The sequence below is a fragment of the Cervus canadensis genome, chromosome 24 (genome assembly GCF_019320065.1).
Source record: "Cervus canadensis isolate Bull #8, Minnesota chromosome 24, ASM1932006v1, whole genome shotgun sequence".
NCBI classification, from domain to species: Eukaryota; Metazoa; Chordata; class Mammalia; order Artiodactyla; family Cervidae; genus Cervus; species Cervus canadensis.
Window position 1 is genome coordinate 49,159,732 of NC_057409.1, and position 16,552 is coordinate 49,176,283.

The following is a 16,552-nucleotide window of genomic DNA, read 5'->3' on the forward strand; positions in this document are numbered from 1 at the left end:
GACTTTTCATACTAGTTCACCCAATAAACAACTCACAACAGTTCTGCTTCCCAACTTTTGGTGTTGCTAGTTGAAATATCTTAGTATCCAGGGGAGAAATGCTTCTGTATGGGACATAGCGGTAGCTTCATTGAGCAGGAACTTCTTGATTTACTCACTTTACACTTTCACCTCTCTGTCCTTCTAACTCTCCACCTTACTTACTCTATTCTAGCCAGGCTAGCTGCCTTTTTTGAATCACACATGCCAAACACACTCCACCTTTGCACCTACTGGACCTCGTTCTTCCAAATATCTGCAGAGCTGATCAGTGTCTTTGCTTCCTGGAGTCTTTTCTCAACTATTGCCTTTATAAAGAGGCTCACACTGAGCTCCGTGTTTAAATTGAAACCTGCCTCTGCCTTTTCTGGCCATCCTGATGCCCCCCTTTCTTGTTTGCAGCATTCATCACCTTCTAACTGACTATATGATGTATGAATTATTTTGTTATTTATCACCTGTCTCCTCTTGGAGGCTGGGGTCTTCGCTTTGTTCACAGTTGTGGCCGAAGCACTAGAAACAGTGTCAGGCATGTAGCAGGCTCTCCAAAAATATGTGTCCAGAGTGAATGAATAATTAAATTGAGATTGATCCTTGAATTATTGCTAGTTCTAAGAATTCTGAGTTCATTCTGAAAAACCTTCTCTAAAAATTCAGTGTTAGATATCTCCTGAGTCCTAAGAGCAGGAGTAATCCTAGAAACATCCTGCATCTTGAAAGGATTTCTATTTTTGGTGAGGTCGAAGGATCTGAAAGTTGTAAGGGAGCACAAAGGTCTACTTGGTGAATCCATGTTTCCTTTCTAATACTTAATAGGTTTAGTGAAGATCTGACCAGTTTTCTGTTGTCCAGGGGTTTCTGATTAGGAAGTTTATGCTTCTGGAAGTTTAGTGAACTGGCTTGAGCTTAATTCCATTAAGTGTACTTTCAATGCAGCTTCTCATGGCAGCAGTAATTAGAATGCCCTCTATATACCCCCAATTAAAGTTTCGGGCAGTGATACCATCAGCATTTCGTTTAGAAATGTAAATTAGCCAGTAACTTGTCATTTGAGCTGATGAGAGTGGTGATACTTGGGAAGCAAAACAAGACACCCAAAATTTGTAAAATTATCCTTTAACCAAAAAATATGGTAGTTAATAATTTCTTTTCCTCTCCAGAAGATAAAAAGTAATTAAAGTGTCAAAGGAGTTGCACTTAGTTTCACATTTCTGGTAGCTTCCTGTTTTAATATCTTGCTGTTCTATCTTGAGAGCATTAGCTAATGAGTTGGTACAGTAGGAAAACTTTAAAACTTTCTTTTGTTGGTATAAAAAGACTTCTTTGAGTCTCTTTGTGTTTCTGTGAACTGAACTCATCCTCATTCACTCAGTCAGTCAAGAGATATTTATGGAATGCTTACTGTGTACCCGAATTTTGTGGCAGTGCCAGTGTGGAACTTAAAGCCAGCTTCCTTTTACTGCGATAATTATCTTACCAGAAGGAAGGCAGTGTATGAAATGTCCGTTTTAGCTCCTTTAAATCGATAGCATGATGTAAGTGACTTACTCCACCCATTCCCCCAGGGTGGTGTCTGTTTGTTTCTCTTCAAGAGACATTTATAGAAGGTGAAATGGAAAGGGTAATTTCAAGTGTATGTGTGTTCTAGGCAGCAGACTAGGTGCTTCCAATATTTTGTCTAATTTGATCCTCATAACAGCTTTGAGAGATGGCTTTTATTGCCATTTTAAAGATACAGAGACAACGTGTAAATCTACTGCTGATTCATGTCAATGTATGACAAAACCCACTGAAAAAATAAATTAATTAATTAATTTAAAAATAAAATAAAAAAATAAAAATAAAAATAAAATAAAATAGATAACCAAAATAAAATAAAATAAAATAAAATAAAGATAAAGAGACAGAGGCTCCGGTTAAATGGTCCAAGGTCACACAGGTAATCAGAAGGATGTTGGTCAGGAACAAGGCTGTGCTTTCCTTCATCTCATGCAGCTTCTGTTGTGTTTACCTTCTCATGGAAAGAGAGTTCCTAGTCAGGATAATGATTACTTGTCTATATTTTTTTCTTAAGACCGTATACCAAGGTACATAGATTATCACATATACTCATTCAGAACTAGCATATTTGGTTCAGAGTCATTAAGCTGATCTAGATTAATAGGTTTGACCTCAGGAATTCAATAAAGTTTTTTTGTTGCTCAAATGCTCAGTGTTTCCAGAAGTATTTCCTTTGTAATTATAATATTTAGGGAAAGAAATATGAACTGTTGTTTTAAATAACTGAATTTTTTAACTTTCAAATCTCAGATCTAAAATAGCAAATTGTAGTATATTCTTTGGCTGAAAATAAAACATTGTTAATTTGTGAAAGGAATTTTTCCCATTTATTAGCATCTTTTTTTCTTCCCAACAAAGAAAAACATACTTCTCCAGAAGGTGGCACTCTAAGAACATCATTTTAGTTTTTTAATCTAAGCGTACAAGAGTACTACTCCATACTTTTTTTTAATGAACTGCACATTAAATTATGACCTGAGTCTCTGTCATGCTGACTTTTGTGTGCATTTTAAAATGTTTATTTGAAGTATAAAACTCTTAGGAAATATAATAAAATGCCTTTAGAAAATTGTGCCACTTTAAAGATAAGTGAATTGTATGTGTTGCATATTTCATATGAACCTGTTCTACTGAAAAAACAGGTTTTAATGATAATTATTTTGTTCTTTGATTAAATTGCTGTATTCCCATTATATTGTTATATTTTAAAACAAAGCAGAAAATTATCTTTCTTTCCAGTCACATTGAAAGTCTATTGACAAAAACATTTTCCTGCAGTGAAATCAAATTTCTGTATGAAACAATTTACAGTTGAAATTTTTGATTGATCTTTCAGTGAATACCAAACTCACTTTGGCTAAGTACCAAAAATTAGTTAGTTAATCTTGAAGTTCTACTTAACTTTTAACAATATTCCCTTGATTTAATTTCATGTAAATTTTCTAAATATACCAGTATATTCTCATGAGGTTTATTTGGTCTGGTGATGAAAATCTATAATACATTTTGATACCTTTTTCTCACACCTTTGAGCCTATTTAGTAAAGAATTCTTCTTTTTTTGTCATTGGTGTCAATGGTGGACACTGAATTTGGGATTGTAAAACCAGGACTAGACCTGGATGATATCAATTGTGTGTTAAGGAAAAATAAAAAGAATTTTATTTTGACTCTACCTAGACTGTGCTTTAAAATGTATATTTCTAAAGATTTTCTATAAGACTGGTGGTTACTGGTGTGGGTATTTTAAGAAATCAATAAACTACTTTCTTAAAATATCAGTTCTTAAGACCAACTTTTGGTTATAATTCTTATTTTGAATCCCATAGCATTAAAGAAAGCTTTATAAAGTACTTGATTGTATTTGAGTCACTTTAAAGCAAACAGTGACACTTTCAAGTGATAGAATGTTCAGAAATCTATGCCTTGAAAGTAGAACATTTTTAATCCCCAGAGAGTTCAGGAAGAATGCACCTTGAACTTGTTTTTCAGCAAGCAGAGTATTATAATGCAGGTCCAAAGGTAGTTCTTTGCAATGTAAGATCTTTATTGAAAGCTCCTTCTTCCCCACTCCCAAATGCTTATTTTTACTACACTTATAAAACAGGATATGTATTATTTTATTATTGGTAACAATATTCAAAATATTCAAAATAATAATAATGACATATTTTTAGAGTACTTTCCCTTAAAGAACAAAAGGCAAACATATCTCATACTAATTTGTTTCCTCCTGTCCTTCTCGTGAGTTCAGATAATATTTTCTTCCCCTGCCCTTCTCTCTCACTGTCTGTCTCTCACAACTCAGAATGAGAAATTGTGGCCAACATCACTGAGGATCCAGTTAACGTGGCTTTTATGTAATTAAAGAGGCTGGTTAGATCTAGACCATGCAAGAGCACTTTAAAAAAAAGTATTCACTTTAAAATTTGTGCAACCTTTGTTATATTAAAACCATGCAATCTCAAATATAATATGAAGTTAGTATCTATTATTTCTGAGTTGTAAATTTTCTTTTACTTTTAGGATAAACATGTTCTGTCAGTTGTAACTATTGACAGGATGCTGGAGAGGCTGAAAAAATCGAATGAGCTTTTGGAACTCATTCTTAAAGGACTTAATGAATATTTGGAAAAGAAACGTCTCTTCTTCCCCAGATTCTTTTTCTTGTCTAATGATGAACTTCTTGAGATCCTATCTGAGACTAAAGATCCCACTAGGTAAGTAAGATATATCAATATTACTATATATATCATGATGCATACATCATACACAGCTAAGTTGATCTGCTTAAATTTTATTTTCAGAATGATGCAGAACTTGTATATGATTGTTGTTGTTGTGTTATAGTCGCTCCGTCGTGTCCGACTCTCTGCGACCCCATGGACTGTAACCCTCCAGGCTCCTCTGTCCATGGGATTCTCCAGGCAAGAACACTGGAGTGGGTTGCCATTTCCTTCTCCAGTTATATATAGTTATGTTTATGTAATAACTTAAGACTGTTGTAAATCAGCATAAGAAATACCATTGAATGATATTCTTCTAAACGTGGGGTGGGTTGCTCTTTTTATCACATAATTTCTTACAGATTTTTCAGAACACATCACTGTTCTGCATCCCGTGCAGAATAAAAGTCAGTGCCTCTCAGTGCCTTGCAGTCTGTCACCAGATACTACACCATGATCCTTCCTATTCATCCCCCACTAGTTTTCTTCTTGTTTATTCTGCTACAGTCCTTGCAATTCTCCCATAGAAGAGTCAGCCTCCTCCCTCAGCATATTGTTCTCTTGGCCTAGGATCTTCCTCACCCAAATATTCACAAGACTTCTTTTGTTGTTGTTCAGTCTCTAAGTCATGTCCAACTCTTTGTGACCCCGTGGACTGCAGCACACGCCAGGCTTCCCTGTCCTTCACTATCTTCCGGATCTTGCTCCAACTCATGCCCACTGAGTCAGTGATGCCATCCAACAATCTTATCCTCTGTCATCCCCTTCTCCTCCTGCCTTCAATCTTTCCCAGCATCAGGGTCTTTTCAAATGAGTTGGCTATTTGCATCAGGTGACCAAAGGTTTGGAGCTTCAGCTTCAACCACAATCCTTCCAATGAATATTCTGGATTGATTTCCTTTAGGCTTGACTGGTTGGATCTCCTTGCTGTCCAAGGGACTCTCAAGAGTCTTCTCCAGTACCACAGTTTGAAAGCATCAATTCTTCAGTGCTCAGCCTTCTTTATGGTCCAGCTCTCACATCTGTACATGACTACTGGAAAAACCATAGCTTTGACTATACAGACCTGTGTTGGCAAAATGATGTCTCTGCTTTTAAATACACTGTCTAGGTTTGTCATAGCTTTTCTTCCAAGGAGCAAGCATCTTTTACTTTCATGGCTCAGTCATCATCTGCTGTTATTTTGGAGACCAAGAAAATAAAATCTGCCCCTGTTTCCATTTTCTTCCCCATCTATTTGCCATGAAGTGATGGGATTGGATGTCATGATCTTAGTTTTCTGAATGTTGACTTTTAATTCTTTTTCATTCTCGCCTCCACCTTCATCAAGAGGCTCTTTAGTTCCTCTTCACTTTCTGCCATTAGAATGATATCATCTGCATATCTGAGGTTATTGATATTTCTCCCGGCATTCTTGATTCCAGCTCGTGTTTCATCCAGTCTGGCATTTCTCATGATGTGCTCTGCAAAGCCGGCTCAAACACCCGCCGCTCAGGAGGGCCTTCCCTGGTCACTGGATTGCAGCCCCTTCCAGCACCCCCTAATCGCCTTTCCTGATTATCTTCTCTGCCTTTTTTTTTTTTTTCCAGCACGCTTTTTTTTGTCACCTGGCTTACTCTATAATGTGCTTATTTGCTTACTGTTTGATTTCCTCCAGCAGAACATAAGCTCCATAAATGGCTGAGGTTTTTTACCTTTTTCTCCCTACAGCTGATTCTTGATTCCTTAGAAGGGTGTCTGGTATATATCAGACAGTGATTAGATATTTGTTACAGTCCTTAGTTTTGTGTCCTGTGCTTTCAGATAAGAGATAAGTAATCTAAAACATGCCAGAAACGAGGAATTTAGTCGGTTCCATCTATATTACAGTGTGTAGACCAAAGTTGGGCACCTTCCAAGTAGTTGATTTATTTGAAGTTCTAATCCTGTTGTGTAATTTGCAAGCAGTCTCTGAAGATCCCAGTTGAAATATCAATATACTTTGGTGCATTTGAAGATTCTTTAGATGAGTGTTTTATCTGTTGGTCAAAGTTGATTTGGTCCTTATATTACTTTTAATGTCTTTCAATTCTTTGTGCTGGAAACAAAGCCTCATGTAGCTCTTATAATAGTTGCAATTTTATAGGTCTTTTGTGATTATTCAATTAATGATGACCTCCCATTTGACTCATGTATGTGTATTCCATATGTATGTTTTTTTTTTCCCCTTCAACACTTCATCTGCAGCATCTAGCAGGGGCCTCACACATAATGCACATTTATGAATTTTGAATAAAGTTTGGAATACACAGAACGTTGATATTTAGGGAATTCTTATATTTGGTTAATTCTTTTAAACATTCTTTTTCCTGACAGAGTGCAGCCTCACTTGAAGAAATGTTTTGAAGGAATTGCAAAGGTGGAATTTACAGAAAGTTTGGACATTACTCACATGAAGAGTAGTGAGGGAGAGGTGGTGGAACTCGTAGACACCATTTCAACAGCCAAAGCCAGAGGTCAAGTGGAGAAGTGGTTGGTTGAGTTAGAGAGAGTTATGATTAAATCCATCCACAAGGTAGCTGGCTATATTTATTATTATTTCTAGTAAAGATGATAGAATGTTAATGTATTACTGATAAATGCACTGTTATTTAGACAAACTGAGTCATAAATTATCAATTCAGTTATAATAGATTGAAGGCAAAGAAATGGTCTGTGGTGCTGTTTTTGCAATGACTCACTTGAAAAGCAATGCATGTTATAAAACACTTGGGTTTTAGTCTGGAGTCTGTCTCGTTTCTTGTGCTTTTGGTATTAGATACACTTTGATCTACATGGTCTCTCTCTAGTCTTGTCTAGGAAGCACCTCTCTATAGTTTCAAATCAGTCTCTATGCTGCTTCCTTTTGTTCTGTGCATATGTAACATATCTACCAAAACGTTAGAAAATCTTTAACAGTTACTTCACATCTCACATTAACACATTATCATCTCAATCATTTGTAACATTTTTTTGTTACTAGAGAATTTTAAGTCATGGAGACAAATAGATATTAGTTGAGCAGTTAAATTCATTTTTTACCATAGTGTGAACTTATCATTCAAGTTCCTTACCAAGAATAAAAATCATGATTCATCAGGGAAGCTTGAGAGCAAGAACTAGAAGGAAACATGGCATCAGGTCCTAATCAACACAGTTTTCACTAAGTTTTCAAATTCTATCATACATTATTGAAAAATTCACTGGAATCCAGGTATTAAATATACATCATGTACCTTCATGCCCCTTTCTCTCAAATATAATTTTAGTATCTGCTTGAATTTTATTTTTTCAATAGATGTAAAATCTTTTGGACAGTTTCCCATTTCTTCCTATTATGGACTAAATTATAATGAATGTCCTTATGATAGAAATGCCTTCTTTGAATTATTTATTTTCTCGTGATACCTTATATATATAGGATGACTGGATAAAAGAGAATGAGCTTCCATAGGTCTTGCTAAGTATTGACAAATAGTGTTTTCATTTATGTATCTATTAACAATTAAATGAATTCTACTTTGACCACTACTTAAATTGATTATATGGTTTATTAATTGATATGTGCAGTGATAACTCATTATTTTAGACATATTTAATATTATTTCAACTAATCTTTTAATTTTGCAATGTATTCAGATAAAATATTTTGGCTGCCATTTCAGACCATTAAGTTTGGTGTAGGAAATATCTTTTCCAAATGTTCATGTGTAAGTTGGTGGGAAAATGCAAGTAAATGCAATATAAAATACTACAGATAGGAGACATGTGTTACTATGTTGTGCTGTATGTTATTTGCATGCTTGAAAGGCATGTCTGCCTAAAGTAAGTGAATTTTGTGTCATTTGTAAATGATAAAATATCATGTTCTTGGCACCTTTGCCTCTTATTTCATTGTGTTATCATGGGTTTAATGTAGATTGCTACCACCAAAATATATGTAATTTTTATATATGGTATACACAGTTTTTGTAATATATCTTATATATGATATCAGAACTTTCTATAATTATGTTTGTCCTCTTCCAACTATATAGAAATCTGTGAATTAGATTATATGCTTCTTTCTCGTTTTCGCCACAGAATCCTTCTAGAACACATATGTATTTCATCCTTGGCATTTCTCTACTGTTCCTTTTAGTCTTTCCAGTGTTTCTCCATCTCTCCCTTTTCACCTGCCTTTTCTGTGGCTACTTATGGCCTTTTATTAATACATTTTCTTTATTATCAATAGTCAGCATTGCCCTTCATTTCAATTCAGCTCTGTAAATATCCTAGCTAAACTATAGAAGTCCAGAAAGGTTCACCTATCCTTATGTATTTCTCATAAAAATGTAATTTTGACAACCTTTTCAGAAATTCAAACATTGACGTGGCTATCACCTCCTAGACCTTACTATTTTTGGTTGATATAATAAATTAGACTGATTGAAAAAGGGGATCTATGGATCCACTGAAAATATATGGAGCAAAGCACATGACTTAGACTTCCTGAATTTACAGCTCAGCCCTCTGTGAATGAAGTCAGTATCCACCCTGTCAGCATAGCCTTTAACATCAAGCGGAGCGAGATCTGGAAATAGGAAAAACTTTAGTGGAGTTATGTAGTTTGCCTAACGTGCGTGTACACATGTGCACGTGGCTCAGTGGGGATCTGATTAAGTTCAGAGTAAGTAATTATCTGAATTTGAAGGATCTCATTTTGGATTTACTTGAACTTATGTTTTGTAATAAAATTGCTTTTGTTTTTCAGTCCAAAAGTATCTAGGACATCTTTGGCTGGTCAAAGAAATATTTCATATAATGTGGTTCATACAAATAGATTATATATCAGCAAAATAAAATGCTATATAGTATTTTTTTTTTGCTCACAGGTGTATGAAAAAACTTTAGTCTACTCACATGATTTGAATATTCATAATTGGCTAAAATGTAAGAAGTAGAGCAGTACAAGTTAATCCGTTTAGGAGTTAGCTCTTCATTGTTTAGCTTGTTCAAGTTAAGTGTGAAACTGTTTACCTTTAAGCATTTTCTTTTTCAATTAGGTAATTAAAGACGCGATTCTTGCCTATACACAAAATGAACGAATTAACTGGGTAAGAGAGTGGCCTGGACAAACAGTTCTCTGTGTATCCCAGACCTATTGGACGTTAGAAGTACAAACATCTATTGCAAAAGGACAAGAGGTAAGTTTTTATTACCGCAAGGTTTTTCCGCATTTCTTTAATAGTGATTATTGCCAAAATACAATTATTCTAAAAAATTAAGACCATCCACCCGAAAGCCAAGGATACTGGAGCCTCAATCTTGTTATTATATACATTTTTATGCTTTCAGAAATAGTGATAGTAGGACAAAGAAACTTCCTAAACTTAGAAGGATTAGGAGGAATTACATAATATAATTCTGTCTTACGCCCTCAATGAAAGTACACTATGAGGTATGCTGTGGTAAGTTGCTTAGTCATGTCTGACTCTTTGCGACCCTATGGACAGTAGCCCGCCAGGCTCCTCTGTCCATGGGATTCTCCAGGCAAGAATACTGGAGTGAGTTGCCATTTCCTACTCCAGGGGATCTTCCAGACCCAGGGATTGAACCCGTGTCACTTTCATCTCCTGCATTGGCAGGAGGGTTCTTTACCTCTAGTGCCACCTACGAAGCCCTGTGAAGACAAGATATTAATTGACTTGTTTTGACTATTTTTGTTTTTTTTTTTTTTTGTATTAATTTTTAGGTAATATTTTGAGTAAAGCTTTATTTTAATTATTCTAGAAGATATATGAATTTACTATTATTAACTGAATTGCTATTATTAATTAAAAACAGAAACTGCATTCAGTGCAACATTCTTATCCTTAAAGTAGGATTTCAAGCAGATCAACTTTCACTTGACTGATGGGCCAGTCAGAATCCAGCAATTGCAGATGTTGTTTAAAACCATGAGTTTTAAACATTTTTTACATGAAGTTTGGCATTGTAGTCTGTAAGGTATTGGTGAACACTGAGTGTTGGGTTTGAGAGTCTTGTATTCCTTGTAAGCACGCAGATGTCATAGAGGAAGGAGCTGAGTAACACATGCTTAGTTGATTCCAACTTACCAACAAGTCACTTATTTCTCCTCTGGGGAAGAATAAAGATGTAGGGCAGGAAGTCAGGGCTTTTAGGGAAAGAGGTCTTACTTCATAGAAATTGGAGCTCGGGAGTGAGGGTTTCTCCTACTGCAGTAAGCCCTGGGATACTCCTGGACTCTTGGCTCTCTGTCTCCATGTGCATTTTTCTTTTTTCCCCAGTGGGTCCAGAATCTGCATTTTGTCTTTTCACTGTGAAGCTACCATTCAGCCACCTCCCCACACAGAGGGATTCCTCCATTGCCCGTGTGGGTTACTGGGGATACGTGTAGCCTTGGATCTTACTCCTCGCTGGCCCCAAACCACCAGGACAGCGTTCTCATTCGTTGTTGTGGGAAACAGAGGGGACAAAGAAACACGTGTGAGCAAACTGGGCAAATTCACAGGCGTCTTCCATGTTTCTTCAGTTTAAGGTTTAAATGTGGTGTCAGTTAAACTCCACCCGTCTGCCAAAACCATATTTTTCTCTGGTAGGATTGGTAGGAGTTGAGGTAGAGGATTTACGTGTAAGCCTTTCTTGTTTCTGCTCACCTCCCAAGCATAATTTGAATCTCAAGAGACACACAGCTCAAGTCGTTCCATCTTGGTGTGTCCTCTGCTCAAAGCTATCTGCCTGCAATTCTTACCATATCGTGTAAAGACACAAATAGGGTTTTTCCCCTTGGTTTACATCAGTATACTGATACTGAGATGAGGTTATTTATTCACTCATGTATTAGTTTGCTCCATTTTTTCTGTCACTTAATGTGGTACACAGTCACAGAGAAGGACAAAAGGAGAATCCATGCCTTGGGTGACTATTATTCCAGGGGAACCCAGCTTCATAGATGTAGGCCCTCTAAAGCTGTAATTAGTGGGATTTAGAAAGTCTTTGCCGTTCCTTGCTAGACTGTCCTCCTCTGTTGTATTTTGTGGTGTTCTACATAGTATGTGTCCTTAAAGATTCTTTTCTTTTTCCTCTGCTTGTGAGTCCTCTGCATCAGTATGCCGTTCATCTGCTGCCCATGGACCTTGTCCTTGCCCACATCTCATGCGTGTTTGGTTTATTTAAGTTCTGAAGCAGCATCAGGAGAGTACATGCTTTAGTATTCTAAAGCATTGATGATTTAAGAAAATTTAATATGTAGTTCTATTTTGGGAGGATAGCATATGTTTTCGTATTTTACGTGTTGATAACTTTTTCCTTAATTAATGTGTGGTTCACATCTGAGACTGATGACTTTACTTGAGTAGCTGGAGGCTTCTTGGCAGCCTCAGAGAAGACTAGGCGTTTCCACTCGCTGCAGACACCCCAGGTTGTCTAGAGCCTAATGCTGTAATGGCACCTTGTTGTACGTCCTGCTCCCAGAGGATGTTCCCCTCCGGATCCATTTCCGTTTATTTATTCAAAGAACATTGACTGTGGAACCAGTCAGTATGAGGCATTAGAGGGGCTGAAAATGAATGAAGTAACCAACACTTGGGTTATTGAAAATATTTATATGATTTTGAGTAAATGTATTATTGTGCATATCATCAATTCAATGGACATGAGTTTGAGCAAGCTCCGGGAGTTGGTGATAGTCAGGGAAGCCTGATGTGCTGCAGTCCATGGGATTGGAAAGAGTCGGACATGACTAAGTAACTGAACTGAACTGAGGTATGATAAATAAATTTTATTCCAGACCAGATTTGGCAGATTATATAATAGTAGTTATCTTTAGATTCATTAGTTTACTGTACAGAACAGTTTACAATGAAGAAAATGTAACAAAAACAATTTAGTATGATTTTTTCAATTTAGCTGATCTGAATTCTCATTGATTCATAAGATGTAGTTCCTAAAGAACTTAATTTATCACAGTTCGAAGCTAAATTTTAGTTTTAAGTCTGGCTTTTCTAGTACAGTAAAAATATATCCTGCTAATGTAAATAGTAAATTCTTGTTATTGCTGTTCAGTCACTAAGTCGTGTCTGTGATGTAATGGACTGCAACACACCAGTCTTCCCTGTCCTTCACTATCTCCTGGAGTTTGCTCAAACTCATGTCCATTGAGTCAGTGACGCCATCCAGCCATCTCATCCTCTGCCGCTGCCTTCTCCTCCTGTCCTCAGTCTTTCCCAGCATCAAATCCTACTCAGAAGCTTTTGGGACTCACAGCTCCCTGTGGGTACTAGAAGGACTCATGGGATCGAAGACAGAGCGTTTGGAGTTAGGATCTCTGTTCGTCACTGTTGCAGTTTCTCTTTTGTCATCTGTTTTTCATCTCTGCTGGTCTCTGTGGGCTTTATTCCGCAGTGAGGGTGAAGGCTTTCAGTAACTTCAGATTAGTATACTCAGAGTCTTCCAAGTCTTGTGAAAAGCACCTTTCTTCCTATCAGTATAGTAGTCCTTGGAAAGAATTGGGATTCTCTCTGGTTAGTCACACACACCCTCCTTCATGTTGCTTTGGAGATGGGACAACATGATTGACAGCTCACCACAACCACAGAACATACAGGCGTGAAAAGCGGAAAGGGAAGTGTGTTGGATAGCCACAGACCATGTATGTTTACTTTGCCTGGCTTGATTGAGATCGTTCACATAATTTGTTTTTGTTGTTCAGTTGCTAAGTCATCTTCGACTCTGCGACCTCATAGACTGTAGCATTCCAGGCTCCTCTGTCCTCCACTATCTCATGGAGTTTGCTCAGGTTCATGTTGAGTCAGTGATGTTATCTAACGACCTTATCCTCTGCTGCCTCTTTCTCCTTTTGCCTTCAATCTTTCCCACTGAAAGATTTTTCAATTGAAAGGTCATTGCCGTTGAAAACCTAATACCTTAGTAGTAAAAAGAAATTGATTATTTTTAAGTTGTGCAGTATGGCAAGTTATGATAAAAATGTAGATAATACTCTACTCTGTATATGTGCTAGGTCAAAAAATTTTTGATCAAAGGGATTCTGACCACATTGAGTAATTATATCGTATTTTCTTTCAGGCCCTTGAGGAATATTTGGGAAAATGTAACAAGCAAATTGATGATATTGTCACCTTGGTTCGTGGCAAATTGTCCAAGCAAAATCGTGTTACTCTGGGAGCCCTTGTGGTGCTGGATGTCCATGCTAGAGATGTTCTCACAACACTTGTTAAAAAGAAAGTTAGTGATGACTCGGACTTTGAATGGTTAAGTCAGCTTAGGTACTATTGGCAAGTAAGTAATATCACTGAATGTTATTACACAGCAATTTCAGATCACAGCTGTTTAATTTGTTCTTACTAGCTCACATAGGTGATAGTATTGGTAATACAGAATTTTTCTTGCTGATGGCTAACTATACCCAAACAAGCCTTCACCACATTGAAGATTAAGGCAGCCAAAAACTGTATGTCATGTGTACGAAAACTATGTGTATATCTATATCCAAATACATAGTTACATAGAAATACATATTCACATATAGACACGCAAAAACTATGAGGAATTATAAGAACTTACTCAGTTGAAATTAGTCATTATGCTTGCTGAATCTGCAAAATGTTGAAACTAATTAGTTAAAAAAATTTTTTTTGATTCCTGATACATCTAAAGAATGTACAAATCAGAATTTTCAGTCTGATTTAGTCATTAAACTTTTCTCTTACTGATCAGTTGAAGGAACCTGAAATATGATCTGGAGGAAGGCTTCTATCAGCAGGCCTGGGTGGCTGGTGAGGGCAGTCACCGTCAGGGGAGCAGGAGGAGCAGAAACAGTGCAGTGAGCAAGGTGGGGCCTGTTGAGGGTGGGAAGGGAGCGCTGACGGCTGGAGATACAGACTCGAAAATTCTCATCGTAGTCACTTTTGTGAAAGGTTTTGGGGGTGTGTGGAGTGGAAGGAGAAGAGATAAAAGAACCAGAACCCTGGAACACTGTATGAGGCTGTGTGCATAGTGGTTAGGAGCTCAGACTGTGGAATCATAGCTTCTAATGCTGAATCTTCCCCTTACCAGTTGTGTGGCATTGGCAAGTTAAGTTGCTCTCTTCAGGCACCAGCTTCCTTACATATAAAATGGTGGTGATGATAATACTCTATAGTGAAAACTCATGGAACAAATGATTGAAAATATAGAAGAATAATGAACTATCTAAAAGAATAATTAAGAAAGCAATCCCATTTATAATTGCTCAAAAAAATAAAATACCTAGGAATAAATTTAACCAAAAAGGTGAAGGCCCTATAAACTGAAAACTATAAGACAGTAATGAAAGAAATTTAAGACACGAATAAAGGGAAAGATCTGTGTTCATGGATTGGAAGGATTAACATAGTTAAAATGTCCATACTTCCCAAAGCAATCTACAGATTTTAAAATTTCTATCAAAATTCCAATGGCATATTTCACAAAAAACAGAACTAACAATCCTAATATTTTTTATGGAAACAGAAAAAACCCCAAATAGAAAAGCAATCTTGAGAAAGAACAAAGCTGGAAGCATCACACTTCCTGATTTCAAGTTATATTACAAAGCTAAAGTAATAAATGAAGCTAAAGCTTAAGTAATAAAACCAGTATGGTATTGCCATAAAAACAGACACATAGATCACTGGAACAAAACAGAGTCCAGAAATAAATCTACATATGTATGGTAATTTATGACAAAGGAACCAAGAATATAAAATGTGGAAAGGACAATCTCTTTAATAAATGGTGTGGGGAAAACTGGAAAACCACATGCAAAAGAATGAAATAGGACCATTATCTTACATCATACCTCAAAATTAACTCAAAATGGATTAAAGAATTTAGTGTAAGACCTGAAACCATAAAACTCTTAGAGGAAAACCTTGATGGTAAGCTCCTTGACTTTGGTAATAGAGATTTTTAAAAAATTTGTCACCCAAATCAAAGGCAACAAAAGCAAAAAAAAAAACCCAAGTGGGACTATATCAAACTAAAGGCCTTTTGTACATCAAGGAAGACCACCAGCAGAATGAGAAGGCAGCCTACTGAATAGGAGAAAATATTTGCAAATTATATACCTAATGAGAGGTTAAATCCAAAATAAAGAACACATACCATGGGATCTCACTTATATGTGGAATCTAAAAAACAAAAGAAAATAAAACAAAGAACAACATGAAACAAGCTGATAGATAAAGAAAACAGACTGGGGGTTCCCAAAGGCTCGGGGTGCGGGTCGAGAGGTGAGAGAAATGGGTGAAGGGAGTCAAAAGGTTCAAACTTCCGAGTACAAAACAAGTAATTCATGGGGATGTAATATACAGCATGACAACAGTAGTTAATAATACTGTTTTGCATGCTTGAAAGTTGCTAAGAGTAGATCTTCAAAGTTCTCACAGGAAAAAATTTCTGTTACTATGTATGATGATGAGTGTTGATTTATTATGATGATCATTCTGTAATAAATGTAAGAATGGAATCATTATGTTATGTACCTGAAACTAATATAATATTGTATGTCAGTTATACCTTAATAAAATAGTGTTAGCAAACTTAAAGAAAATATGAGAAAAACAAATATATTTTCCAAAGTTCTATGGGAAAACTTGAAGCCAGTGACTTCAAATCTTATCCAAGGAAATTAGATATTGAATTCTTCTACTGAATTAAATGATGTCTGAAAAGTGAATTTTAAAGATATTGTTTATAGCATGGCTATTATTTATTAAAGAGCTTGAGATTTCATATTATTTAAATTTTACAGTTTAAGCTAACTTCATTTTGTCTGATTTATATTAGGAAAATAATTTAGAAACAAAGATGATCAATGCTGGTTTACGATATGGATATGAATATCTGGGCAATTCCCCTAGGTTGGTTATTACTCCACTCACTGACAGATGTTACAGGTAAACTCATTTATTTAAAGATCTAATTGGAAAAAAAACTTTCACTCATCTCTAGATCACTTAATTTTTTTAAGTACCAGAATATATCCTCTGTTACCTTTCCTGGACTATTCTTTTTGCAACTCGACCTCCATTTCTTTCTCTGCTGACTTCGTCCTCTGTAGACCTCTCAGCCCTGAGTGCTGCCGGGCAGCGCTGTCACTCCGCATTGTTGGTTTCCCCTCCTTCCTGAGCTGTCCTGACCGCTCCCTTGGATGATTGGAGGCTCCTG

At 36.4% G+C, this 16,552-nt stretch overlaps 1 protein-coding gene across 1 annotated transcript in view; it reads left to right on the forward strand.

Moving 5' to 3' along the window:
• DNAH7 (dynein axonemal heavy chain 7) overlaps nucleotides 1-16,552 on the forward strand; it is a 251,585-nt gene that overhangs the window by 81,693 nt on the left and 153,340 nt on the right. Inside the window, exons 20-24 of the mRNA XM_043444898.1 lie at nucleotides 4,125-4,318; nucleotides 6,680-6,878; nucleotides 9,388-9,528; nucleotides 13,430-13,642; nucleotides 16,172-16,281. Coding sequence (XP_043300833.1) covers nucleotides 4,125-4,318; nucleotides 6,680-6,878; nucleotides 9,388-9,528; nucleotides 13,430-13,642; nucleotides 16,172-16,281 — 857 coding nt within the window. The remainder of the gene's footprint in view (nucleotides 1-4,124; nucleotides 4,319-6,679; nucleotides 6,879-9,387; nucleotides 9,529-13,429; nucleotides 13,643-16,171; nucleotides 16,282-16,552) is intronic.